This window comes from Phacochoerus africanus, chromosome 9, assembly GCF_016906955.1.
Source record: "Phacochoerus africanus isolate WHEZ1 chromosome 9, ROS_Pafr_v1, whole genome shotgun sequence".
NCBI classification, from domain to species: domain Eukaryota; kingdom Metazoa; phylum Chordata; class Mammalia; order Artiodactyla; family Suidae; genus Phacochoerus; species Phacochoerus africanus.
Genome location: NC_062552.1, coordinates 59,285,820 through 59,313,318, shown reverse-complemented (window position 1 = coordinate 59,313,318; position 27,499 = coordinate 59,285,820). Strand labels below are relative to the sequence as shown.

Genomic DNA, 27,499 nt, shown 5'->3' with positions numbered 1-27,499 from the left:
TTCTTAAGAATTATGTATATTGACATTGTGGATCTGGCATACATTTTCACAGGAGCCGCTGCTCAAATCTGACAACCACTCAATCTGGGAACCTCTCCCAACTGTTAGAGCCAGCATTTCAGATAGGAGATTAGCCATTTCCACTTTCCAGCTTTGGAAAGTCTGCTCTAAAACGAAGTCACCTTCTTCTTGTCACTGTCCTCCTCCCCAGCCTTCCCTCTGGGACCAAGCACCATCCCGTGACTCCCAAAGAAGGCTGCCCTCCCTAGTTCTCCATGAGGCTCCCCGGGGGGTCGAGGCTCTGGGGAGGGCTCTTCAGCTTGGGGGTAGACAGGTGCTCCAACTCATAGCGCCCGTTCTCAGAGGCCTTGTGTGTGAGCTTCTCCTTCACGCCCTCCCTCTGGCTCCTCTTATGCTCGATAATCTGTTGGAGCTGGTGCCCAGCATATTCTGGCTTGGTGGTCAGCGGGCCAGCTGGCACAGCTACACCGAGAACATCTGACACCATGTAGGGCCGCAGCCAGCCCACCAGAGGAGTGCTTCCAGGGCTGTAGTGGGTCTGCTTGTGGTAGAAGAGAAGTCCATCCACCTGCACAGGAGGAAACCAGGGATCAGAATGATTTCTGGGGCCACACGTTTCCAGGAGAGCTAGATGCACAGGGGCAGCCCCTGTGGTCCAACTCTTTCTTTCTGGGTCACTGCCAGAGGAAAAAGAGTCCTCGTTTCTCACACACGAATTTCTCTAAATGAAGAAATGGCCTAGAAAACTGAAATTTAGAAAATAAAAACATAAGTAGTACTTTCCTGTTTACAAGGTGCTTTCCTACCCACTCTTTCACCTTCTTACCCACCATGAGAGTGTCTAAGAGACGGGGCTGCTCAGGCTTGGGGAGGTCTGGGGCCTTCTCTAAACACTGAGTAGGAAGCAGAAACCAACTTGAACCCAGGTCTTCTGTCACCAAATCCCAGGCACTTCCTGCCACCCAGTCGGGATGCGTTCCAAACAGGGAACAAAGCACCAAGATGCTGGACAGCCGAGCACAGGGGAAACAGCCTGTTAAGAAGCTCTGCTCCCCTGCCACTGCTGACTGCCTAAACCTCCCCTCTAAACTGTTTGTGAGCCATGTTCTGGGAAACTCGGTTTTTCTCAACGGGAAGACCTCCCACAGTCCCATATTTTCTTTTCTGTGATTCAGTGACTCATCTCTAAAAAGCATTTATTGTCACTGTGGCATAAGGGTTATAAATAAAGATGGTGTTCTTACCACCTTCTTAATTGACTCCCAGAAATGAAGGCAACTCAGCCTTTGCCATTTCCTCATTCAGGAAGCTGTGATCCTTTTAGCAAAATTATATCCAGTTCAAGCAAATACTTGCAGATGACTAGGCAGAATTTTAAAGGGTATGATAGGCAAAAGCAGTTGGCTTGTTGAGCCTGGAGAGGGTAAGCCGGGACGATTAAGGACTGCCCAGGACTGAGGAGATTATGGGGATGTGGGGCTTTCAGCACTAAAACCGGGAAGTCCTGGGGAACCTGGGACAAACTGGTCACCCTACTGCCAAGCCGCGGCTCAGCAAGCACTGCCATCCCCAGGGGACCATTTGCTTTTCAGAGGAAGGAAGGATTAGGAGTTCTGTCATCACAGAAGCCCCTTTACAACCAGCCTTGGCGATTAAACAAGGGGCCTGGCTCTCAGGCTTGTAGCAGAAAGAGGAACTCAAGAAGGACCTAGGAATGGAAGCCTCCCGCCTCTCTGGGGCTCAGTGTGTCCCCTGTGAAATGGGGGAGTCAGATGAGCTGTCCTGTCAGGGCCCTTCCTGCTCACTTCTCTGGCAGCGGGGAGCTGAGGCTCTAAAGGGCCCCAAGTGCAGCCTTTCCCAAGAGTCAGCTTTCAGCTCTTTGCTGGCACTTTGACCCAGCAAAGTCAGAGGAGCTCTTAAGATGCTGTGTAACCAAGTTTGATCATGTCAGAGCAATAAAGACAATGGTTTTGTTACCTCAAAAGGGAAATCCATAGATAGCACTTCACACAGGCTCTCAGGGGTACAAGGGAAATTCTTTAGCCCCACAAATTTAAACTAAAATAGAAATGAGAACAAAGAATGAGTGCATGTTACAAAAGATACTGGTTCCAGCAACTGAGGAGCTATATCAAAGAAGGAAAGTTTTCAGTCTCATCCTTCCCTACCGGCTCCACTGAACCTCCCCTCTGACTTACTAGGTGAGTGGTTCTTGGTTCTCAACCTTGCTTTATACAGGAGAACCATCTGGGAAACTTAAAATTACTGATGCCCTGGGAGCTCCCATGAGGATTCAGGTTCGATCCCTGGCCTCGCTCAGTGGGTTGAAGGATTCAGCGTTGCTGTGAGCTGTGGTGTAGGTCGCAGACACAGCTCAGATCCTGAGTTGTATCCTGTGGCTGTGATACAAGCTGGCAGCTGCAGCTCTGATTCGACCCCTAGCCTGGGAACTTCCATTTGCCCTAGGTGCGGCCCTAGAAAAGACAAAGAAAAAAATTGCTGATAACTAGGCCCCACGTTGACATTCTGACTACACTGGTCTGGGGTGGGACCCATGCATTTTTTTTTTTTTTTAAGATCTCCAATTGATTTTAACATACAGTCAAGATTGAGAACCACCGCCCTGTGCTAGGTTTAGGGATTCTATGTTTTTCTTCCCGCCCTATGACAGTTGCCCCTAATGAAGAGCTGGTCAAGCTCCTTTCACACCAGCATAAATTTTTAGACTGAAGCAGAATAACAAAGTGACTAGGACTATGATCACTTCTAAGTCAGAATGCCTGGGTTTGAATTCCCAGCTCTGCCAATCATTTAATCTCCCTATGCCCCCCATTTTTCCATCTGTAAAAAGGGTCAATAAAAGTACCTACTTCATAGGGTTGTTGTGCAGATTCAGGGAGATGGTACGTGCAGTGCACACAGAATAGCATCTCAGAGAAAGCAGCACCCATGTGCCCCTTCCTCAGGGCATGTTCTTCCAGGACCTTACTGATAACATCACTGGAAGTCCTGGCCCCATTTATTGTCTTGTAACTGGTTATACAGGTGCCTTTAAAAATGTTGTAAATGGGGGTTCCCATTGTAGCTCAGCAGGTTACGAACCTGACTAGTATCCATGAGGAAACGGGTTTGATCCCTGACTTTGATCAGTGGGTTAAGGATCTGGCATTGCTGTGAGCTGTGGTGTAGGTCGAAGACACAGCTTGGATCCTGGGTTGCTGTGGCTGTGGCGTAGTCTGGGAACCTCCATATGCTGCAGGTGCAGCCCTAAAAAAGAAAAAAAAAAAGTTTTAAGAAACCTGTGCAAATGCCAAACTACGGGACTTAACTAATAAAATGCAATGAAAGTAGCTATCCCATATTTAATCACTGAGCGAATAGCAAAGACACTTGGGCTAGTGTCCTGGATTGTGGGACCCTGGGGAAGGCAGTCCCCTCTCTGAGCCTATACCCTCATCTATAAAAAGAGGGAACTGTCTAGATAAAGTCACTCTCCACTCAGATACTGAAAAAGAAGTTCTCAGTGTGTTCCATGGACCAGCAGTATCAGTTTCATTGGGGAAATTGTTAGAAATGCAAATTCTTAGGCTTTACACCAGACCCACTGAATCAGAAACTCTGGGGGTGAGGCCCAGGAGCCTATGTTTTACCAGGCCTCCAGGGGCCACTGATACATGCTAAATTTAAGAACCACTATACTAGGGAGTTCCTGTTGTGCCTCAGTGGTAATGAACCCAACTAGTATCCATGAAGATATGGGTTCAATCCCCGGCCTTGCTCAGTGGGTTAAGGATCCAGCGTTGCGGTGAGCTGTGGCAAAGGTTGCCGACATGGCTTCAGTCTGGATTGGCTGTGGCTGTGGCTATGGCTGTGGCTGGCAGCTGTAGCTCTGATTCCACCCATTGCCTGGGAACTTCCATATGCCACACCTGTAGCCCTAAAAATAAAAAAGAAAAAAAAAAGAAAAAAGAACTACTATACTAGAATTCTTTTTTTTTTTTTTGTCTTTTTGTCCTTTTAGGGCCGCACCCGAGGCATATGGAGGTTCCCAGGCTAGGGGTCTAATTGGAGCTCCAGCTGCTGGCCTACACCACAGCCACGGCAACACCAGATCTGAGCCGCATCTGCAACCTACACCACAGCTCACGGCAACGCCGGATCCTTAACCCAGTGAGCGAGGCCAGGGATTCAACCCGAAACCTCATGGTTCCTAGTCAGATTCATTTTCATTGCGCCACAACAGGAACTCCTAGAATTCTAAATGGCATTATTAATCAAAGCAGTTATTAGCATTTTATATCAATCATTATTTATTGAGTGCTCCCCAGAAGTATTATGCTAGAAAGACTTGCACATTTACATCATTTAGTTCTTACAACAACCCTGTGAAGTAAGTATTATTAACCCTATTATACAGATGAAAAAACCAAGGACAAATAAAGATTCTTGTGTGTGTGTGCGTGTGCGTGCTTTTAGGGTTGCACCATCTATGGCACATGGAAGTTCCCAGGCTAGGGACTGAATTGTAGCTGCAACTGCCAGCCTGCACCACAGTCACAGCAATGCCAGATCCTAACCCACTGAGTGAGGCCAGAGATTGAACCCTCATCCTCACGGATACTAGTCAGGTTCGTTACCACTGAGTCACGACGGGAACTCCCAAGTGAAAATGTTAACCTAGTGATTGTTAAAGCCAAAACTGAAATCTGGATAACTGTTAAACCTATATGTTTCACACCATGCCATGCTGCCTCAAAAAGGAAAAAAATTTCATTCATAATGATCGTTTTTGTGTGTGTGTCTTTTTAGGGCCACACCTGTGGCATATGGAGGTTACCAGGCTAGTGGTCCAATGGAAGCTACAGCTCCCGGCCTACACCACAGCCATAGCAACGTCAGATCCGAGTCGTGTCTGTGACCTACACCACAGCTCACGGCAATGCTGGATCCTTAACCCAGTGAGCCAGGCCAGGGATCGAACTGTGTCCTCATGGATGCTAGTTAGATTCGTTTCCACTGAGCCACACTGGGAACTCCATTCATAAGGATTACATTTAGATAACGGACCAAACCAAACCAATCCCCCTAGGGAACTCTACGATCCTAACACCAGGTCTTACAGGATTGAGCTTAGTTTTCTCTCCCAGTCCTTCTTCTTCTGGTAATTTTGAATGCATCCAGTAGAATCGGAAATCAGTCTGCCGCAGACAAGAGAAACGGAAAGATGAAATACTGATCACTTCAAAGGATTATATAAACAAAAACATCCCATTCTAAAAAGTTACCTGATGGTCAAAAAGTGCAAACTGTCAGTTATAAGATATCTAAGTACTAGGAATGGAAAGTACATCGCTGTGACTACAGTTAACACTGCTGTATAAGCAGGTATGTATTTATGAGAACTGTTAAGACTAAATCCTGAGTTTTCATCAAAAGGGAAAAAAATTATTTTTTCTGGAGTTCCCGTCGTGGCGCATTGGTTAACGAATCCGACTAGGAACGATGAGGCTGCAGGTTCGATCCCTGGCCTTGCTCAGTGGGTTAAGGATCCGGCGTTGCCGTGAGCTGTGGTGTAGGCTGCAGACGCAGCTCGGATCCCGAGTTGCTTCGGCTGTGGTGTAGGCCAGTGGCTACAGCTCCGATTAGACCCCTAGCTTGGGAACATCCATGTGCCATGGGAGCGGCCCTAGAAAAGGCAAAAAGACAAAAAAAATTTTTTTTTTCTTTTCTTCTTTTTTTTAATGTATCTATATGAGATGATGGATTTTTTTTTTTTTTCCTTTTCTGGTCACCCCACAGTATATGGAGTTCCCAGATCAGGGAATTGAGCCACATCTTCCAACTACAGCACAGCTCATGGCAATGCTATATCCTTACCCCACTGAGCAAGGTCAGGGATTGAACCCAAAACCTCACAGTTCCTAATCGTTTCTGCTGCGCCACAAAGGGAACTCCCTGAATTACAATTTATCTGACTTACTGATACGTACCCTTCTGTAGGGGCTTTTCTTTAACTATTTTCTAAATTTCTAAACCAGGAGTTCCCTTGTGGCACAGTGGGTTAAGAATCCAGTGATGGAGTTCCCGTCGTGGCGCAGTGGTTAACGAATCCGACTAGGAACCATGAGGTTGCGGGTTCGGTCCCTGCCCTTGCTCAGTGGGTTAACGGTCTGGCGTTGCCGTGAGCTGTGGTGTAGGTTGCAGACGAGGCTTGGATCCCGTGTTGCTATGGCTCTGGCGTAGGCCGGTGGCTACAGCTCTGATTCAACCCCTAGCCTGGGAACCTCCATATGCCGTGGGAGCGGCCCAAGAAATAGCAACAACAACAACAACAACAAAAAGACAAAAAGACAAAATAAATAAATAAATAAATAAAAGAATCCAGTGTTGTCACTGCAGTGGCCTGGGTTGCTGCTGCGGCTCAGGTTTGATCCTTGGCCTTGGAACTTACACATGCCACAGGTGTGGCCACAAAGAAAAAAAAAAAAAAAAGAATCTATCTAAAACCAAAATAAAAAAGCCCCACAGTCTTTTCTTTGTATTATCAAAATATAGGTGGTTTTAGTTACCAGATTTGCAGGTTGTGAATGCATGTTACGGAACATCCTTCAACAGAATTAAGGGAAAATATATTCTGGATTGAATTTTCGAGGTGAGTTTGACGCTTGGCTCTGCATTTGGGCAAGGTACTTAACATCTGTGGCCCCCAGCTTTCATATCCATATGATGAGGAGTAATAACAACAGTACATACTTACCTTTGAGAGTTGCTGTAACAGATTCCAGGAGATCATGCCCACACCAATGCAAGTCTTGGCTATTCTATTTTTTTTAGGGCCGCACCCATGGAATAAAGAAGTTCCCAGACAAGAGGTCAAATCGGAGCTATAGCTGCTGGCCTATATACCACAGCCACAGCCACTTGGGATCCGAGCTGCGTCTGACCTACAACACGGCTCATGGTAACTTAGGATCCGCTGAGCGAGGCCAGGGATGGAACATGCAACCTCATGGATCCTAGTCAGGTCCGTTACCACTGAGCCACGACAGGAACTCCTTGGCTACTATTTTTTGAATGAGGTGCATGTTTTTGAATTCTGAAGTACACCCACCTTGCTTGATTTAGAAACTTAGCTTGGGGTAATGGCTGTGGAAAGAAGCAGCCTGTGGTGATAACCTGTGAGTCTCAAACCTGCGCTTGCACGAAGATCACTTGGAGGCTTGTTAAAACATAAGCCTTATCCCCAGAGTTTCTGATTCAGTAGGTCTAAGAATTTGCATTTCTTTTCTTTTCTTTTTTTTTTTGGCTGCATCTGAGGCATATGGAAGTTCCTGGGCCAGGGATCAAATCTGAGCCAGAGCTGTGGCAATGATGGATCCTTAATCTACTTCACTGGGCCTGGGATTGAACCCATGCTGCTGCAGAGACAACAAAGGATCCTTAACCCACTGCGCCACAGTGGGAACTCGAAGAAAATCTGTATTTCTAACAACTTTCTGAGGCCTCACATTGAGAATCACTCTGATAAACTAATTGACAAAAGGAGTTCCTATTGTAGCTCAGAGAACTCGACTAGTATCCATGAGGACACATGTTCAATCCCTGGCCTCACTCAGTGGATTAAGGATCTGGTGTTGCCACAAGCTACAGCGTAGGTCGCAGATATGGCTTGGATCTGGTGTTGCTGTGGCTCTGATTCGACCCCTAGCCTGGGAACTTCTGTATGCCACAGTTGTGGCCATAAAATGTAACAACAACAAAAAAAGACTAACTGACAAGGGACACCAAAAACCCACCACTATAAAAGTGGGACAATGATGGGGAAGCATAGGAACAGAGATGGAGCCTGTGGGGTGACCTTGCCTCTCTGATGACTGTCACTGTCACTCATAAGAATCACCAATCTGAGAAAAATGTTGTGTTGAGGGGAGATGATCTGGGGGCCTCTCCTCACTTGGAAAATCTTCCAGAGCTATAGCCCCTCAGGGATTTGAGGCTTAAGCATCTAACCAAGGAGGTCCTGACTTTTCCGGGTCAGGGTGTGGTTGCTGAAGGAGTGGAGGTGGGAGAGTCTATTTGACGGCCCTTAACATTCCACCTCCTCTTCCTTGCGCGCCTGCATGAGGTGACAGCCCCTTTGCCCACAACCTCCCCTGCCAGCAATCCTCCCCCCGATCTGCAGAGAGAGGAGGGGCGGTCACAGCTTGTACCAAGCCCCCGCCTACCCTCCCGTTTCTCTTTCCTCCCCTCAGGAATTGCTATACTTCCCTTAGTGCCTCCTACCTCTTGTTATAAATGAAGCTAATTTAAACACACTCAAAGATGCAAGGAACGTTAGATAATGTTCTTGATATACCACATCCTGTACACACCAAGAAGCTGGTCATGCACCAAACCCACACACTAAGGTACTTGCCTGGGAGGAGAGGAGAAAACAGGAGAAGACATGGAGTTCCTGCCATGGCGCAGCGGAAACGAGTCTGACTAGGAACCATGAGGTTGCGGATTCGATCCCTGGCCTCGCTCAGTGGGTTAAGGATCTGGTGTTGCCGTGAGCTGTGGTGCAGGTCAAAGATGTGGCTTGGATCTGGCGCTGCTGTGGCTGTGGTGTAGGCCGGCAGCTGTAGCTCCCATTGAACCCTTAACCTGGGAACCTCCATATGCCACGGGCGCGGCCCTAAAAAGCAAAAAAAAAAAAAAAGACCAAAACAAAATAGGAGAAGACATGAAGAGAACATCAGTCCTTACCTGGCAGTCATAAAAAGGGTGCCCCCGCCAACACATCACGTCCAGAACGTAGTAGGTCTGGTTCACTTCACTGTAAATGCAGTCCAGAATGGTGTAGTCTGGGGACACAAAGCACAAATTCCGTGCTGGGTTCCCCTTCCCATTGGGCTTCCCTCCACCAACCTAAGGGGCTTAGAAACTGAGGCTAGCAATCCTCAGTGCTCACACAGCAAGCACCTGCACTAAGGCACAAAGTTCCCTTTGTCCCTGAGTTTGCCTTTCCTGGCTAAGGGTGTGCAGCTTAAGGGTGATCTGAGGTATGACAGCATGAGAGAGATCAAGGCAACACTTAACGCCAAGCCTAAGTTCTGAACATCTAGATAAACCGGGACAATTTTTTTTTCTTTTTGGTCTTTTTAGGGCTGCACCCACAGCATATGGAGGTTCCCAGGCTAGGGGTCAAATCAGAGCTGTAGCCACTGACCTATGCCACAGCCACAGCAATGCAGGATCTGAGCTGCAGCTGCAAGCTACACCACAGCTCATGGCAAAGCCAGATCCTTAACCCACTGATCGAGGCCAGGGATTGAACCTGCAACCTCATGGTTCCTAGTCGGATTCGTTTCTGCTATGCAATGACAGGAACTCCCTACAATTACTTTTTGAGTTCTCATCAGAAGCGCTGTGTTCAGTGGGGATTATAAGTGACCCCTGCCTTTAAGGAAGTTACAATCCAGTTAAAGAGATAAGACATCCACAGGGGAAGGAACCAAGAGCTGAACCATACAGCGCAAACTAAGAGAAATGAGAAGTGGAGGAAAAAGAGATTGAAGCAGTAGTAAATGCTTCATAGAAGAGATGGGATATGAACAGACTCTTTGGGGATCAGAGAACTAAAATAACAGGGCAGAAGGGAGGTGGGAGGGCATTAGGCTGGAGCACTGAAGTGGCCTGAGCAAAGGCCCAGAGGTCGAACGAACTGGGCACACATGTGGAGCAAGGAGGCAAAGTGATGCAGGTATGGGGGGCAGGAGAAGGGCCACAGTCCTCATGTGAAGGGCTCCAGGAGCCAACAGAGAGGAGTGGGGCTCAATACAGAGGACTGAGAACCATCAAGAAAGCCTGAGCCAGCAGAGAAGGCCCAGCTCTGCCAATTGCTAACAGAATGACTGTGGGAAACTTATTTAACCTTTGTGACCTTAGTCTCCTCTGCTGGGCCCAGGTGGGATGGAGAAGCTAAGGTTAGGACAGTGGTCAAGGAGAAAAGGGGATTTGACATGGAAGCCCCAGCAAGAATTTACTGTATGTTAAACTTGGCCTTCTGAGGGAACTCTCCCCAGAAAAACTGCACTTATCACCTTGTGATAGGTATATTGACTTTAATTCAGGGGGTTACCGTCTAGAGGCTTCACAAGTTGCAACTGTTCTGCAACTGAGGAAGCCTAATCTTGAAGGAGAAACCAGTAGGCAAGGTGGTATCTGGGGTGCAGTTTCAAAGGTGCAGTTTTTTTTTTTTTAGAGCTGCACCTGTGGCATATAGAGGTTCCCAGGCTAGGAGTCTAATTGGAGCTGTAGCCAGTGGCCTACACCACAGCCACAGCCATGCCAAATCTGAGCCGAGTCTTTATTTTTTTAATTTTTATTTATTTATTTTTTTTGCCTTTTTGCCTTTTTTAGGGCTGCACCCAAGGCATATGGAGGTTCCCAGGCTAGGGGTCTAATCAGAGCTGTAGCCGCCAGCCTACGCCAGAGCCACAGCAACTCGGGATCTGAGCCGCATCTGTGACCTACACCACAGCTCACTGAGCAAGGCCAGGGATCAAACCTGCAACCTCATTGTTCCTAGTCGGATTCGATAACCACTGAGCCACGACAGGAACTCCTATTTTTTTAATTAAAAAAAAAATTTTTTTTTTTTTTGGTCTTTTTAGGGCTGCACTCATGGCACATGGAAGTTCCCTGGCTAGGGGTCCAATTGGAGCTGTAGCCACTGGCCTAACACCACAGCCATTGGCCTACACGGGATCCAAGCCAGGTCTTCGACCTACACCACAGCTCATGGCAACGCTGGATCCTTAACCCACCGAGCGAGGCCAGGGATTGAACCCACGTCCTCATGGATACTAGTCTGGTTCATTAACCACTAAGCCACAATGGGAACTCCTGTTTTTTGGGGTTTTGGTCTTTTTAGGACTGAACCCTCGGCATACGGAAGTTCCCAGGCTAGGGGTCGAATCGGAGCTACAGCTCCCAGCCTACACCACAGCCACAGCAATGCCAGATCTGAGTCACATCTGCGACCTACACCATGCTCATGGCTATGCCAGATCCTTAACCCACTGAGCAAGGCCAGGAATCAAACCCACGTCCTCACGGATACTAGGCAGGTTTGTTACCACTAAGCCACGACAGGAATTCCTACTTTTTAATTTTTTTACGGCTGCATGTGTGGCATATGGAAGTTCCTGGGCTAGGGGTCGAATCAGAGCTGCAGCTGCTGTCCTACGCCACAGCCACGGCAACAACAGATCTGAGATGTACCTGCAAACTCTGCTGTAGTTATGCGACAACGCCGGATCCTTAACCCGCTTGGTGAGACCAGGAATTGAACCTACATCCTCACGGAGACTATGTCTCTGCTGAGCCACAACAGGAACTACTCAAAGTGGGTCTTTAAAACAACTAACCAAGCCCTGTCTTTTACTGATTGTAAAGCTTAATAAACAGACAATCATATGGAGGTACCTTTTGCTGTTGTTGAGTTTCGCCTGTTGCCTCCTGGCAGAAGAGAAGAAAACCTGTTGACACAGTAACCACTCTTGGTATAGGCACTGGTAGAACCCTGTAGGGAAAGAGAGTTACCACCCTGCTTAGGCAGCCAGGTCTCCTCTTCCTCATCCACATTCTGCAGGGGTGCCAGCAGTCCAAAGATGAAAGCATTCCAATCCCCAGGCCAATACAGCCGCCGTGGCAGACAGGGAACACGGAGCACAGAGAAGCCCTCCTGCTACAGGCCAGGCATGTAGCACAGCGGGCAGGAGCAGCTACTCACCCTGGAGGCCACAATAAGGGCTCTTTTTCCAACAGGGCACACGACCACAATCCATTCCTGCCCCAGATCTGAAGGGACGTCAATCAACCACTCTGAGAGCATTAACTGGGAACACAAAACATAGTGTTAAAAATCAACAGGGCCAACAACCCAACTGAAAAATGGGCAAAAGACCTGAAGAGACATTTTTCCAAAAAAGATATACAGATGGCCAACACACATGAAAAAATGCTCAACATCAGTGATTATTAGAGAAATGAAACTCAAAACACTATGAGATACCATCTCACACCAGCCAGAATGACCATCATTAATAAGTCCACAAACAACAAATGCTGGAGAGGGTATGGAGAAAAGGGAACCCTCCTACACCGTTGGTGGGAATGTACATTGGTACAACCTGGAGTTCCTGTCGTGGCTCAGTGGTTAATGAATCCGACTAGGAACCATGAGGTTGTGGGTTCGATCCCTGGCCTTGCTCAGTGGATTAAGGGTCTGGCATTGCCCTGAGTTGTGGTGTCGGTCGCAGACGCAGCTTGGATCCCTTGTTGCTATGGCTGTGGCGTAGGCTGGCAGCTGTAGCTCCAATTAATTAGACCCCTAGCTTGGGAACCTCCATGTGCATGGGTGCAACCTTAGAAAAGACAAAAAACAAACAAACAAACAAACAAAAAAATTGGTACAACCACTATGGAAAACAGTATGGAGGTACTTAGAAAACTATACATAGAACTACCACATGACCTAAAAATCCCACTCCTGGGCATATATCCGGACAAAACTTTCCTTGAAAAAGACACATGCACCTGCATGTTCATTACAGCACTATTCACAATAGCCAAGACATGGAAATAACCTAAATGTCCACTGAGAGATGACTGGATTAAGAAGATGTGGTACATCTACACAATGGAATACTACTCAGCCATAAAAAAGAACGACATAATGCCATTTGCAGCAATATGGATGGAACTAGAGACTCTCATCCTGAGTGAAGTAAGTCAGAAAGAGAAAGACAAATACCATATGATATCACTTATATCTGGACTCTAACATATGGCACAAATGAACCTTTCCATAGAAAAGAAAATCATGGACATGGAGAACAGACTTGTGGTTGTCAAGGCAGGGGGGAGTGGGATGGATTGGGAATTTGGGGTTAATAGATGCAAACTATTGCCTTTGGAATCGATAAGCAATGAGATCCTGCTGAATAGCCCTGGGAACTATGCCTAGTCACTTACGATGGAGCATGATAATGTGAGAAAAAATAATCTCTACATGCTTGTGTGACTGGGTCACCTTGCTGTACGGTAGAAAATTGATAGAACACTGTAAATCAACTATAATGGAAAAATAAAAATCATTATAAAAAAAATCAACAGGGCTGTGCTATTCCTGTGTGTACAATGACAAAGAATTTATGTCCTATATATGCAATGAAAATACATGTAAAAGAATGAGAATGGAAAAGGGTGACAGTGGGACCTCCACTAGCTCTTAGTAATCAACTGTCTTCTGCTCCCTGTGAACTTCTCACTTTCATACCTGCATCCATACCCATTCTGCCTACCTCACCTCCTCTATCTAGGGGATAGGACCCTCCTCCTTTCCTTACTTTGTCTACCCACCTACCATCATTACAACCATTATGTTCTAGGGGCTACACCTCAGAGATGAGTAAAGTCCCTGACCTGATCAGGGACTTTATTAGATCATCATTTCCCAAACTACTGACCCAAATACTATACTAAAGGACGTTAGGAAATCTCCCTTAAAAAAAAAAAAAAAAGGCAGGAGTTCCCTTCATGTCTCAGCGATTAACAAACCCAACTAGGATCCATGAGGATGCAGGTTCGATCCCTGGCCTCACTCAGTGCAGTGGATTAAGGATCCGGCATTGCCCTGAGTTGTGGTGTAGGTCGCAGATGCAGCTTGGATCCCGCATTGCTGTGGCTGTGGCATAGGCTGGCAGCTATAGCTCCAATTGGACCCCTAGCCTTGGAACCTCCATATGCCGCAAGTGTGGCCCTAAAAAAAAAAAAAAAAAAAAAGCTGTGGTGAAATGAATTTAGAAAGACTTACTCTTGCACTCATCACTGGTCCCTCCCATACAGTCCCTCCCAAAGACAAAGACTTTGGTCTATTAATTAATCCCTCCCACTGAATCTCTCCCATCTCTCCTTAGGCTACAAAATACTCAACCCCTAATCTTCAAAACCAAGACAAGAATGAACACCTTTCACCACTCTACATTTTGATGAAGCTATTCCACTTTCTTTTTTTAAACTACCCCATACTTCTTGCTGCTGCTTTCCACCCACTCTGACACCCTCAGTCCAGATTTGCTACCCAGCAGCCCTGCTAAAGGCCATCAATGATCTCCTTGCAGCCAAGTACCTCTCTCTTCCCTCAAGTTCCCCTCTGCCCTTCCACTCCTGGTGTGATGCTGCCAGTCACAGCCTCCTTCTTGACACATGCCCTCTTGGCCCTGTGACACCATGCTATTGTTTTTCCTCCAAATATTTCTCCCTACACTCCCCCAAAACATGTAGATAATCTCCAGGGGCCTGTTTCAGATCCCCTTTTCTTTTCTCTTAGATGCTGTTCCCCATAGGGGTGGATCTCACCTATTTCTGTAGCTTCTTTTGTCATTTCTAAGAGGATGCTGCCCAATTCTCCTTTTTCATCTCCAGACTCTTTCATTTCTTCCAAACCTCTATTTCCAGCTGTCCCCTTGGCATCTCTTTCTCTGTGGGTCCTCTCTGTACCTCAGACTCAGCATAGCCAAAACGGAATTCAATGCCTTCTGCTGCCCAAGTACTTTCCATCCCTGAAAAACCCACCTTTCCCCTTCTGCATTCCATGCCCTGTTACTGAATCTTAAACCCAAGGCATAATCAACACTCCCTTAAAGAATAGCAGTAATATGGAGTTCCCATCGTGGCGCAGTGGTTAACAAATCCAATTAGGAACCATGAGGTTGCGGGTTCGGTCCCTGCCCTTGCTCAGTGAGGTAACGATCCGGTGTTGCCGTGAGCTGTGGTGTAGGTTGCAGACTCGGCTCGGATCCCGCGTTGCTGTGGCTCTGGAGTAGGACAGTGGCTACAGCTCTGATTTGACCCCTAGCCTGGGAACCTCCACATGCCTCGGGAGCAGCCCACAGAAATAGCAAAAAAAAAAAAAAAAAAAGAATAGCAGTAATACAACATCAAAAGCAGCTCTGATTAGACCCCTAGCCTGGGAACCTCCATACACTGCAGGTGTGGCCCTAAAAAGCAAAAAAAAAAAAAAAAGCACAAATGAAAAATTAAAAAAAAAAATGCCTAAATTAGATTAGAAGTTTCAAAATGTGAAAACTCTAGTTCTCTTATGGCCCAGTGGGTTAAGGATGCGGTGCTGTCACTGCTGTGGCTCGGGTTGCTGCTGTGGCATGGGTTCAGTCCCTGACCTGGGAACTTCTACATGCTGCATGTTGCAGATGCAGCCAAAAAACAAGCAAGCAAACAAACAAAAAAGCCTGAACACAGAGTTTCCACATAGCCTAGTAACTCAACCCTGGGGTATACGCTCAAGAGAAATGAAAACATACGTCCACGTAAAACATGTAAATAAATGTTCATAGCAGCATTATTCACAATAGACCCAAAGTGGAAACAACTCAAATGGCCATCAACTGATCAATGGATAAACAATGTCTGGTATATCTACACAACAGAATATTATTTGAAAAGGAATGAAGTCCTGACACATGCTACAACATAATTGTATCTTTTTTTTTTTAACTCACTAGATTACCAGTTTATTACAGGGGACCTTAAAGAATACAGTTCAGGGAATTCCTGTTGTGGCTCAGTGGTAATGAACCTGACTAGAATCCATGAGGACGTGGGTTTGATCCCTGTCCTTGCAAGGTGGGTTAAGGATCTGGCGTTGCCATGAGCTGTGGTGTAGGTCACAGATGCAGCTTGGATCCTGCGTTGCTGTGGCTGTGGTGTAGGCCAGTGGCTGCAGCTCCGATTTGACCCCTTGCCTGGGAACCTTCGTATGCCGCAGTTCTGGCCCCCCCCCCCAAAAAAAAGAAAGAGAAAGAAAAGAAAACAATTCAACAGCTAGATGAAGAAACACTCGGGGCAATGTTACAAACAAAGGAACCTCTGTTTTCATGAAATTTAGGGCCTGGCATGGTAGCACAAGTAATCTGTTTGGATCACCAACCTAAAAGCTCTCCCAACCTCCTCCTTCATGGTAACGTAAATGAATCTTGAAAACCTTTTGCTAAATGAAAGAACCAGACACAAAAGGATGTATCTCACATGATTCCATTTATATAAAATGTCCAGAATAGGCAAATCCAGAGAGACAGAAGGTATGTTAGTGATTGCTAGGCCCTGGAGGGAAGGGGCAATGGGGAGTGACTGCTAACAGGTATGAAAACACTCTGGAATTAGATAGTCATAATGGGTGCACAGCTCTATGAATTACTAAAAAACAAAACAAAACAAAACAAACAAACAAAGCAAAAAAAACCCCCACTGAATTGTATACTGTAAATGGGTGAATTGTATGGTTTATGATTATATCTCAATATGATAGTTCTACAAACAGCAGTAGTGGTTACACTGTGGGGTATTCCTATGGGCTCTGGGCTAGGTATCTAAGGCACACTATCTCATTGACTCCTTCTAACAATCCGATGGGATAGATGCCCCATTTTACAGACAAGAAACCAGAGACTTAGAATGGTTAATAACTTGCTCACGCTCAATACAGAGCCTGGCTTTGAGGTCAGATCTATGTAAGCTTAAATCCTTATCCCCGAAGTTCCCATTGTGGCACAGCAGAAACGAATCCGACCAGGAACCATGAGGTTGCGGGTTCAATCCCTGACCTCGCTCAGTGGGTTAAGGATCCGGCGTTGCCGTGAGCTGTGGTATGGGTCACAGACACAGCTCGGATCTGGCGTTTACTGTGGCTGTGACGTAGGCCGGCAGCTGTAGCTCCGACTAGACCCCTAGCCTGGGAACCTCCACGTGCCTCAGGTGCGGCCCTAAAAACAAAACAAAACAAAACAAAAAAACCAAAAAAATCCTTATCCGCTTCTCATATTACCTCTCCTAGCCAATCCACTGATAAATTCTGTCCATTCCACGTGGCAACATTTCTCACATTCATGACCCCTGTACCTTAGCACCTTCCCGGCCCCTGGCACCCACCATCAGATCTTTTGGCAAACCTAAGCTCCCTCCCACAGTCTCTCTCTTCCAGGCCTTTCCACACACTGATGTGAGAGTCATCACGTGAAGTCGCAACTCTGCTCCTGGTTCAAAAATTCTCTGTTCTCACAACCCAGAACAGTGGCTAAACCCCTACACTTGATGCTACCATACTCCTCACCCAGCCCTGTGCTGTCCCACCTCGCTGGTCTGCACGCCTGTACTCCTCTCCCAGCTCTGGGCTCTTGTGCAGCCTCTTCCTGCAGCTAGAGTGCCTCTGCCTGTCAATGCCGTGCCCTTGTTTCAAAGATGCCTCCTCTTTTGTTAACCTTTTCCTGATTTCCCAACCCTGCTTCCTTCCCTGCTAGAAGTTAATTTTGCTTTCTTATTGCAAATCCATAACCTACATTTATTCCAGGAGGGCAAGGGCTCTTTCTGGCCCACGTCTGTCTTTCCCACAGCACAGCCCAGCTTAACATAGAACAGGGCCTCCAGCAATACTTGTTCAACAGAACTAAACTGTACTTTTTCAAAGAAGATGTTATCTGTGCTATATTTTTGGGGCAGATAAAGAGGATGGGAGCATATGCACTCAGGAAGCATTTTTTTTTTTTTTTTGGTCTTTTTAGGGCCGCACCTGTGGCATATGGAGGTTCCCAGGCTGGGGTCTAATCAGAGCTGTAGCCGCCAGCCTATGCCAGAGCCACAGCAATGTGGGATCCGAGCCGCGTCTGCAACCTACACCACAGCTCACGGCAACGCCAGATCCTTAACCCACTGATTAAGGCCAGGGATCGAACCCGAAACCCCATGGTTCCTAGTCGGATTCGTTAACCTCTGAGCCACGACGGGAACTCCAGGAAGCATATTCTAAAAGTGGGAGAGGATTCTGAGGTGACAAGACACTTGGGCTATACAGAGAATGACAGAATAGCAGGGGAGACCCCTGGCCCCACATGGATGCATACCCTCCCTTCTGGAACACCTGGACCGCCAGAGCACTGGACAGTCCCCATGCCTGCTTCCCCTATGGTGCCACAGGCCACACTGGTTTCCTCTCTGGAACTGATTGGACACTTAAGTCAAGTTTGGTATCATTACCTGCTGTTTCACAGCCTCAACCTCACCTAGGCCAACTGGCTGGCCTGGGGTGGCTGGGAAGGCTCCCAGTGTTCAAGGATAGCTGCACGTCCAATCTCCTACCACTTGAGTGTGAAGCTCCAAGATCAGCCTGTTAGTTCACTGCTTAGGAAAGACTACCAACCTTGAGGTGGTGTGGGGGATGGTACTGGGCTGAGCAGGCCTGATCTAGAACAGCTGTATCATGAGTAATAAAGAATGTTAATAATGGAGTCTAGGAGTTCCCACCATGGCTCAGTGGTTAACGAATCCAACTAGGAACCATGAGGTTGCAGGTTCGATCCCTAGCCTTGCTCAGTGGGTTAAGGATCTGGCATTGCCATGAGCTGTGGTGTAAGTCGCAGTCGCAGCTCAGATCCCGCCTTACTGTGGCTGTGGTGTAGGATGGCGGCTATAGCTCCAATTCGACCCCTAGCCTGGGAACCTCCATATGCCGCAGGAGCAGTCCAAGAAATGGCAAAAAGACAAAAAAAAAAAAAAAGAATGGAGTACATCAGTAGCCCAGGAGCTTTCTGCAGCAGGCTGGAAACCTTTGGTAACAGCATGAGGAAATGGTTCCCAAACCCACAACACAGACTCCATCAGTGGCCCTCAGTCAACACACAGAACTGTAAGCCATCTCTTTTCATCCCATACATTTTACATACATCAGCAATTTCTGTGCAGTTCCTATTCCAGTCCCTTCCTTCCTCAAACTCCTCTCCATAAGGCATAATGCAAGTACGGAGTTTTGACTCTGACTCCAAAGCAGAAGGAGTGGAACTAGCTGCACATAACCTTCTCTGGACCACTCACTTGATTAGCATAGTGTTTTGGTAACTTCTTGCCAATGTCAATATCCATTTCTTCATCATCTTTCTTTTCTTCTTCTTCCTCACTCTCCATCCCTGTCCAGTCATTTTCAGCCAGTCTTCTGGCATGATTCACATAATCCTGCCGCTTGCTGGGGAAAGAAAAGGCATAAAGACAGGTCTTTATGTCGAATAGGAAGACACCCTACAACGTGACAGACATAATTCAAAGTCTCCAGATTCAAGAGCAACTTGGGAATTCTGGTGGGAGTAAGAGATGAGAGGATTTCCTCTGCTTAACTAGTAACCACCTTCTCACAGATCCTAAATAGGAAACCCCCTCTGAACATACCCAGGCTGCCTCAGAGTTTCTCAAGAATGGGCAAAGTAGAATAGTGAAAGGAATTCTCTAGTTCCCAAGTTCAAAGTTCATGAGTGGCTGATCCCACTCCCAACTCTACCTCAGGTGAGAGCTGACCCTTCCCTGCCTGGCAGACATCTAGTCTAAAGCCTCCCAGGAATTGTAGAGAGGAAACACTGACATGCAGTGAGAAGTATGACACAGGGACAGCATCTTGAACTTTCTGAGGAACAGCCAATTCCTAACTTTTTTTTTTCTTTTTTGGCCACACTCATGGCATATGGAAGTTCCTGGGCCAGGGTTCAAACTAGCAAGGCCACAGAGATCATTAACCCACTGCACCACAGTGGAAGTGCCTAACATATATATATATATATTTTTTTTGTCTTTTTGTCTTTTTGCCTTTTTCTGGGGCCGCTCCTACGGCATATGGAGGTTCCCAGGCTAGGGGTCGAATCGGAGCTGTAGCCACTGGCCAACACCAGAGCCACAGCAACGCGGGATCCGAGCCGCATCTGCAACCTACACCACAGCTCACGGCAACGCCGGATCGTTAACCCACTGAGCAAGGGCAGGGACCGAACCCTCAACCTCATGGTTCCTAATTGGATTCGTTAACCACTGCGCCACGACGGGAACTCCTTTTTTTTTTTTTTTTAAGATGTACTTTTTGGAGTTTCCTCTGTGGTGCAAGGGACAAATGACCCAGCTTGTCTCTGGCACAGGTCACAGGTACAGCCCAGATTTCATCCCTGGCCTGGGAACTTCCATATGCCATAGGAAAAAAAAAAGGGAAGTACTTAAAAAATTATTATTATTATTATTATTATTATTATTATTTTTGTCTTTTTGCTATTTCTTTGGGCCTCTCCCAAGGCATATGGAGGTTCCCAGGCTAGGGGTCAAATCGGAGCTGTAGCCACCGGCCTATGCCAGAGCCACAGCAACGCAGGATCCGAGCTGCGTCTACAACCTACACCACAGCTCACGGCAACGCCGGATCGTTAACCCACTGAGCAAGGGCAGGGACCGAACCCGCAACCTCATGGTTCCTAGTCGGATTTGTTAACCACTGCGCCACGACGAGAACTCCAAAAAAATTATTTTTAATTGAAGTATAGTTGATTCACAATATTGTGTTAGTTTCAGGTGTACAGCAAAGTGATTCATTTGGATATATATATAGAGATTAGGACTTTGTTGGTTAGCTCTTTTTTTTCAGACTCACCTGCGGCATGCAGAAATTCCTGGGCCAAGGTTCAAACCCAAGCCACAGCTGTAACCAGAGCCACATGGTGATGATGATATGTTCTTAACCCACTGAGCCACAAGGAAACCCTGGTTATCTATTTTATAAGTACTAGTGTGTCGACGTTAATCCCAAACTCCTAAATTATCTCCCTCACCTCCCCCACTTTAACTTTCAAAAAAGGCCACTGAGAACAAAGGAAATCTCAGTAAAGACGTATGGACCTTAGCTACTAATAATGTATCCATATTGGTTCATTAGTTGTAACAAAGTGTACTATAATATAAGATGTTATATAGGAACTCTTTGTACTACACAACTTTTCTATAAACCAAAATTATTCAAATAAAAGTTGACTGATAAATTAACACAACTTTATAAATCAGCTATACTTCAATTTAAAAAAATTGAAGAAGTGGCCTTTAAGAAAAAAGGCCACTTAGTTTAAAATTTAATCTTTTACCTTTTTGTTTCCCTTTATTGTTATCTTCCTCTTTTTTTAAATGGGTGCATCCACAGCATATGGAGGTTCCTGGGCCAGTGACTGAATCCTAGCTGAGGCAATGACAGATCCTTTAACTGCCTGTGCCAGGCTGGCGATCGAACTTGCACCTCCTCAGCAACCTGTGCCACTGCAGTCAGATTCTTAACCCACTGAGCCACAGCAAGAACTACATCTTCCTCTTTTTTTTTTTGTCTTTTCTAGGGCTGTGTGCAGCATATGGAGGTTCCCAGGCTAGGGGTCTAACCAGAGCTGTAGCCGCCGGCCTACGCTACAGCCAGAGCAACTCGGGATCTGAGCCGTGTCTGCGATCTATACCACAGCCCACGGCAATGCCCGCTTAACCCACTGAGCGAGGCCAGGGATCAAACCCGCAACCCCATGATTCCTAGTCGGATTCGTTAACCACTGAGCCATGACTGGAACTTCCCTATCTTCCTCTTTTTTAAAAAACTACATATTCCAGAAAGTTTGGGAAATTGAGATGGAAGAATAAGAACTTTTTGGAACTGTTTCAAAGAGACTTGTAGACACACCACCCGCTATGCTTGGTTTCCTCAACGCTAAGGCAAGGTATCAACCACTGAGGCAGTGAGACCAACTTAGCTGGTTTTTTCTGACACATCCACGTGTTCGCGCCCACTGACGCAAAGGTGCACGTCAGAGAAAGCATGATGCGCCTGCATATTTGTGAAAAGGTGCATGTTCGTGGTTATTTCCCTGGCATTGTCTGTAATCACAAGAGAAGGAAACTGCTCACATGCCCATCAGCAGGGGACTATCTACGCAATGAAATACCTGTACCATAAAAAAGGAGGTGGCACTTTATAAACTGATATAGGGAGTTCCCGTTGTGGCTCAGCGGTTAACGAATCTGATTAGCATCCATGAGGATGCAGGTTTGATTCCTGGCCTCGCTCAGTGGGTTAAGGATCCTGTGTGGCTGTGGCAGAGGCCAGTAGCTACAGCTCCAATTCGATCCCTAGACTGGGAATCTCCATATGCCACAGTGGCAGCCCTAAAAAAATGTATGTGTGTGTGTGTGTGTGTGTGTGTGTGTGTGTGTGTATAAAACAGGGTCACTCTTCTGTACAGCAGAAATTGACAGAACATTGTAGATCAACTATAATAAAAAATTTAAAAATAAATAAATAAATAAACCGACACAGAATCTCTTTAAAAAAAACACCGTTAAATAAATATGAAGAACAGTGGAAGAATTCCTGCTGGGGCTCGGCAGGTTAAGGACCTGAAATTGTATATTTGAGGACAGAGGTTCAATCCCTGGCCTCGATCAGTGGGTTAAGAATCAAGCAGTGCCACAAGCTGAGGCACAGGTGGCAAATGCAGCTTGGATCTGATATGGCTGTGGCTGTGGTACAGACTGCAGCTGCAGTTCCAATTCGACCCCTAGCCTGGGAACTTCCGTATGTCACAGGTGCAGCCATAAAAAAAGAAAAGAAAAAGAACAGTATATTGTACACTGCTACTTCTGTTAAAAAAGAAGAAGAAGAAGAAAAAAAGGCAGAGTTCACTTGTTCAGAGGGTTAAGGATCTGGTGGGGCTCTGGTTACAGCTGTGGCGAGGGTTTGATCCCTCGCCCGGGAACTTCTGCAGGCATACAACTATACACTTGCTCACATCTGCGTAGACTATCTTTGGAAGGATACATAAGAAACTAATAATATAAGAGAAGAACTTGACGTCTAGAAAACAGATTTGAAAGAGAGACTTTTCACCATACACTCTTTATATATCTTGAATTTTGAACAATATGAATGTATTACCTATTCCAAGTTAATTAATCATAATGTAAAACAACTGGGGGTGAGAGGAAGGGGTGCTCTGAGAATGTAATCTATACGCAACCTGGAAGCCCCAGGGCATCATCTCTGCTAAACACATCTAGTGATAAAGCAGTGGGGAAAATGTAGACTGTACGGAAACTGTGGCTGTTCCTCCTAATCCTTAATTCTTTAATTTCTTACCCAGAAGAGGCCTGTGTTGCACTGAGAATAAAAGGACAGGCCCGGCCTTCAGAGCAGACCAGCCTCAAACACTCCTAGCCTGCTCTCTCTCTGTTTGCTCCTATTTGCTCGTCTTGGCATGGAGAATGAAGTGTATGGAAGACATTTCCTCAGATTCCCTGTGGAATTATTTGTCTTGAACTCCCAAGGGCTCCACAGAAACATCTGGGCTGAAGGAAGACAGGAAGACGGCACCAGTGCCCGGATTCAGAGTGCAGGAGAAGTCACACAGGGAATGTGGGGAGTGGAAGTCTGGGCGTGGCTTTCACAAGTCCCTAAACTGCAAAGCTCAGTACTGCTGCCAGGAAAAAAAAAAGAAAAATTTAACCATATATTTGAGCTTTGCTTTCAAACTTAAGTCCCTCTCTACTTCCTCATCTTTTCCCAAGCTCTGGGTGTAAAGGATGTCTACCTCCGCCAGGACTTACCCCTCCCAAACGTATGGGCAAGAAGACCAACCTACAAAGAGTCTACTTGGAAGGGGGTTCTGGAGAGACAAGCCTGGAGCCTGCTGAAAGGATCACAGCTCCCGTCCTGCAGAAAGAAGCCAAGGAGTTAAAGCATCCCTTACGATTTCTGCAGTTCCAGTAACCGGCGGCGCCGCTCGCTCTGCTCCAAGGAGCTGTACTTGGACTTGTACTGGGACAGGCGGGGGTGGGGGGCAGCTGTGCTGTTCAGATCTTGAGACACAGAAAAGCTACTGGCCAGGGCTTGACTCAGCTCTTCCATCTTCCCTACAAAGGAAAACATAAGAAAATGGTTCATTCATTTCCTATCACCTCCTGGGTATAGGCAGTCATGATGTAATATGATGGCTACTTTCCCAAAAAGTCTCACATAATCCAAAATCACAACTATTTGCATGGGGGAAAAAAGGAAATTAAAGAGTGAATTAACATGCAAGCAATAACATTTTTTCTTGACGATATTGCAATAATTATTTTGATAGCTCTGAGTGTGTAGATACAAACCTCAACATCAAGCACTAAGCAAATTCGCCTTGTGCTGGAACCTAATTTTTGCTCTTTGTCATCACTCACCAGGGGCCTTGCCACTAATTGCTTCTTGCCATCGACAATATCTAGTGATGTGATCAAGTATCTGCTTTTTTCTGAATATTTCTAAATAGCCATTACTCAATAATTAAGGTAATTTTCTGATGCAAGTTTTATCCAATTGGCTGCTTATTTCTCTAATAAACGCCTATTCACATCAAGAAAATTTACCTCAAGTTCCCACTGTGGCTCAGCAGGTTAAGAACCTGACATAGTGTCCATGAGGATGAGAGTTCGATCCCCAGCCTTGCTCAGTGGGTTAAGGATCCAGCATTGCTGCAAGCTGCAGCATAGCTCACAGGTGGAGCTCAAATTCAATGTTGCTATGGCTGTGGTGTAGGCTGGCAGAGGCAGCTCTGATCTGACCCCTAGCCTGGGAACTTCCATATGCCACAGGTATGGCCCTAAAAAGTAAAAAAAGAAAGAAAAAAAAAAGAAGAAGAAGGAAGGAAGGAAGGAAGGGAGGAAGGAAGAAAAAGAAAGAAAATTTAGCTCTAGGAATACTGGTTCTGGAGCCCAGGGAGGAAGACAAGAGGAGCCAAAACCCCAAATCTGGCAATTACTTTCTTTTTATTTTATTTTTTGTTGTCTTTTTAGGGCATATGGAGGTTCCAGGCTGGGGGTCTAATTGGAGCTGTAGCCGCCGGCCTACACCACAGCCACAGCAACACTAGATCCGAGTCACATCTGCAACCCACACCACAGCTCACAACAATGCCGGATCCTGAACCCACTGAGCTAGGCCAGGGATTGAAGCCACATCCTCATGGTTCCTAGTCAGATTCATTTCCATTGCACCACAAAGGGAACCCCTACTTTCTTGTTTTATAGTTTATTTTGTTTGTTTCAGGTGGGCCCAAGGAAGATTTCAAGGCTACTTATGTGTGACTAAGAAAAGCTCTAGGATGTGTTAACAGCAGCTCTACGACTGTGAAGAACTGACATGTGGTACATTTGGGAGACAGGCAGTAGATGTCTTATTGGAGACAGATTACCAAGGCAGACCCCAAAGAATGGGAGTGGAAAAAAAGAGGTGAATTCGCACTTCACTCACCCCTCCATCAATGAAGGTGTGAGGTGGCCCAGAAGCTTACCCAAGGATTGTGTGCCTCAGTCTGTAAGAAAACTGGAACACTTGGAAGAAATTTGACTCACACAGCTGGGCTGGCCCAACCCTCTAGTTCTAGTGTAAACCAGAGGGCACGACCAGTGCTTAAACTCCACCCCAGGCCATGTCCCAATGCTCTAAACACCAAAACTAACAGGTTCATTTCAGAGCCTCCATAGTTAAAAATACAAGCCTATGGGCCTCTACTTGGCAAGGAGTTATTTTCCATTACACACTTGAAGTCAGATTTTTTAAAATAAATCTGCAGCATTAGATGTTTTTCTAATTTGAAAAGAACTTTATGCGTGGTTAAAAACTCATGATGTAAAATTTACCATCTTAACCATTTTTAAGTGTAGAGTCCAGTTGTGTTAATTACATTCACAAAGCTGTACAACCAATTTCCTGAACACTTATGCTTGTAAAACTGAACCTCTATACCCATTAAACATTAAAAAAAAACAGAACAAAACCCAGAGTTCCTGTCATGGTTCAGCAGAAACGAATCTGACTAGTATCCATGAGGACACAGGTTCAATCCCTGGCCGCACTCAGTGGGTTAAGGATCTGACATTACCATGAGCTGTCACAGTTTGGATCCTGGTTGCTGTGGCTGTGGCATAGGCCAGCAGCTGTAGCTCCAATTCAACCCCTAGCCTGGGAACTTTCATGTGCCCCGAGTATGGCCCAAAAAAAAAAAAAGAAAGAAAAAGATTACATATTATCAGTGGATTAGAGGCATGTCTCTTTTTTTGCATGCTTTTTTTTCCCTTAGGGCTGCACCTGAGGCATATGAGAAGTTCCCAGGCTAGGAGATGAATTGGAGCTGCAGCTGCCTGCCTACGCCACAGCCTTAGCAATGCAGAATCCCAGCTGCATCTGTCACCTACACCACAGCTCAGGGCAATGTCGGATCCTTAAAGCCCTGAGCAGGGCCAGGGACTGAACCCACATTCTCATGGTTACTGGTAGGGTATCTAACCTGCTGAGCCACACCAGGAACTCCCGAGGCATGAATTAAAAGTAAATGTAACCAGGGTTGCATAGTTGAGGCTGGGTGATGAGTAATCAGGGTCCTAAATGGTATGATATTTTCTGTATTTTTCTGTACTTTTGTATAAGTTTGAACACTTCCACAATAACTTTTAAAATTCATTATGTCTTTGGCTTGCCAAAGTAATGACCAAATCTAAAATACATTTATTAGGCCTTATCGTGCTTTATCTTGGTGTGGGCTCCTGCTCTGCCAAGAACCATAAAATCCTTAAAAGTGATCCCTGTGCCTCCCTTTATGGCTGTCCTTGCGCTAGCTCCTGCTCTTTCAATCCATCCTTCAGATGGTTCTGACTCCAAGGGTTCTGACCTAGCGGTCTCATCCATTACCTGTATCCACTCTAACTTCCAAATTTCCAACCAGCCCGGGCCCCTCCCTCGAGCTCCAGACCCCGGCCGTCCCCCGCAGCCGGCCTCTTCCTCCTCTCCCTCCCCTGCACCTCCAGCGCCCCCACCTCGACTCCCAGAGCCCAGGATCTAGGCCACCTGGGCGTCTGCCACCGGGCTTCAGTCCGGGGGACTCTACCTGCTCCATTCAGCCATCCTCCCCGCCACAGCCTTTCTCTAGGGACAGGATCATCTAGGCCTTGCATGATTCGCCCCTCCCCCACAAGAAGCCCCTGAGGGGTCCTGGCTAGACAGTCTGGAACTGAAGAGTGGAAGCGGGCCCAAAGAGAGGCCCCGGCCTGGGTCTGCCCCTCCAGGTGATGCCTCGGGAGGTCAGGAACACGAAGTGGACCACAGGGAGTCATAGCCAGGCGCACATGGACTATTCGGGAGCCGGCGGGGCCCACGCTCGAACCCAGGACTCACCGGGGAGAGGTGACAATTCCACGCGCCGCCGCCACCACTGCGGTCGGGAGCCGACCAATCAGCTGCCTGGAGAGAGTCGGTCCCTCCCCCTTAGCCGCCGCCGAGCCACCAGACCCACCCACCTGGAGCTTCCGGCTCCTCCCGCCGTTGGGAACGCCGGGAGTTCCGCAGTTTGGTCGCCGGCTGGCCGTTACTTCCGTCCTCAACGGCCAGGCCTTTTCCTTTCCTGCCGGGCGGGGATACTCTTTCTGCTTTTGCTTTGCAGTGTCCGCGACCCTTCTGCAAGGTGACTGGCTGGGCCGAGACCTTGCTCCTGGGCACGAGCTTCTCCGGCCTCCTTTCGCCAATAGGGGGAACCCCGAATTCGTGGCTGGGTGTTCAAGG

The 27,499-nt window shown here is 46.8% G+C and overlaps 1 protein-coding gene across 2 annotated transcripts; it reads right to left on the bottom strand.

The window, feature by feature from the left end:
* On the bottom strand, window positions 1–27,248 carry SNUPN (snurportin 1). 2 transcript variants are annotated; one of them, XM_047796351.1, is made up of 9 exons: window positions 27,116–27,248; window positions 23,658–23,820; window positions 18,952–19,099; window positions 11,801–11,905; window positions 11,494–11,590; window positions 8,770–8,867; window positions 5,142–5,219; window positions 1,999–2,079; window positions 1–589 (listed from the first exon to the last, which is right to left on the bottom strand). In XM_047796351.1, exons 2-9 carry the CDS (start codon window positions 23,813–23,815, stop codon window positions 266–268), a joined length of 1,089 nt encoding a protein of 362 aa, XP_047652307.1. In that variant the 5' UTR covers window positions 23,816–23,820; window positions 27,116–27,248; the 3' UTR covers window positions 1–265. The 2 variants fall into 2 exon arrangements, with proteins under 2 accessions (XP_047652307.1, XP_047652308.1); XM_047796352.1 differs by lacking the exon at window positions 5,142–5,219.
* Window positions 27,249–27,499: the final 251 nt, after the last annotated feature.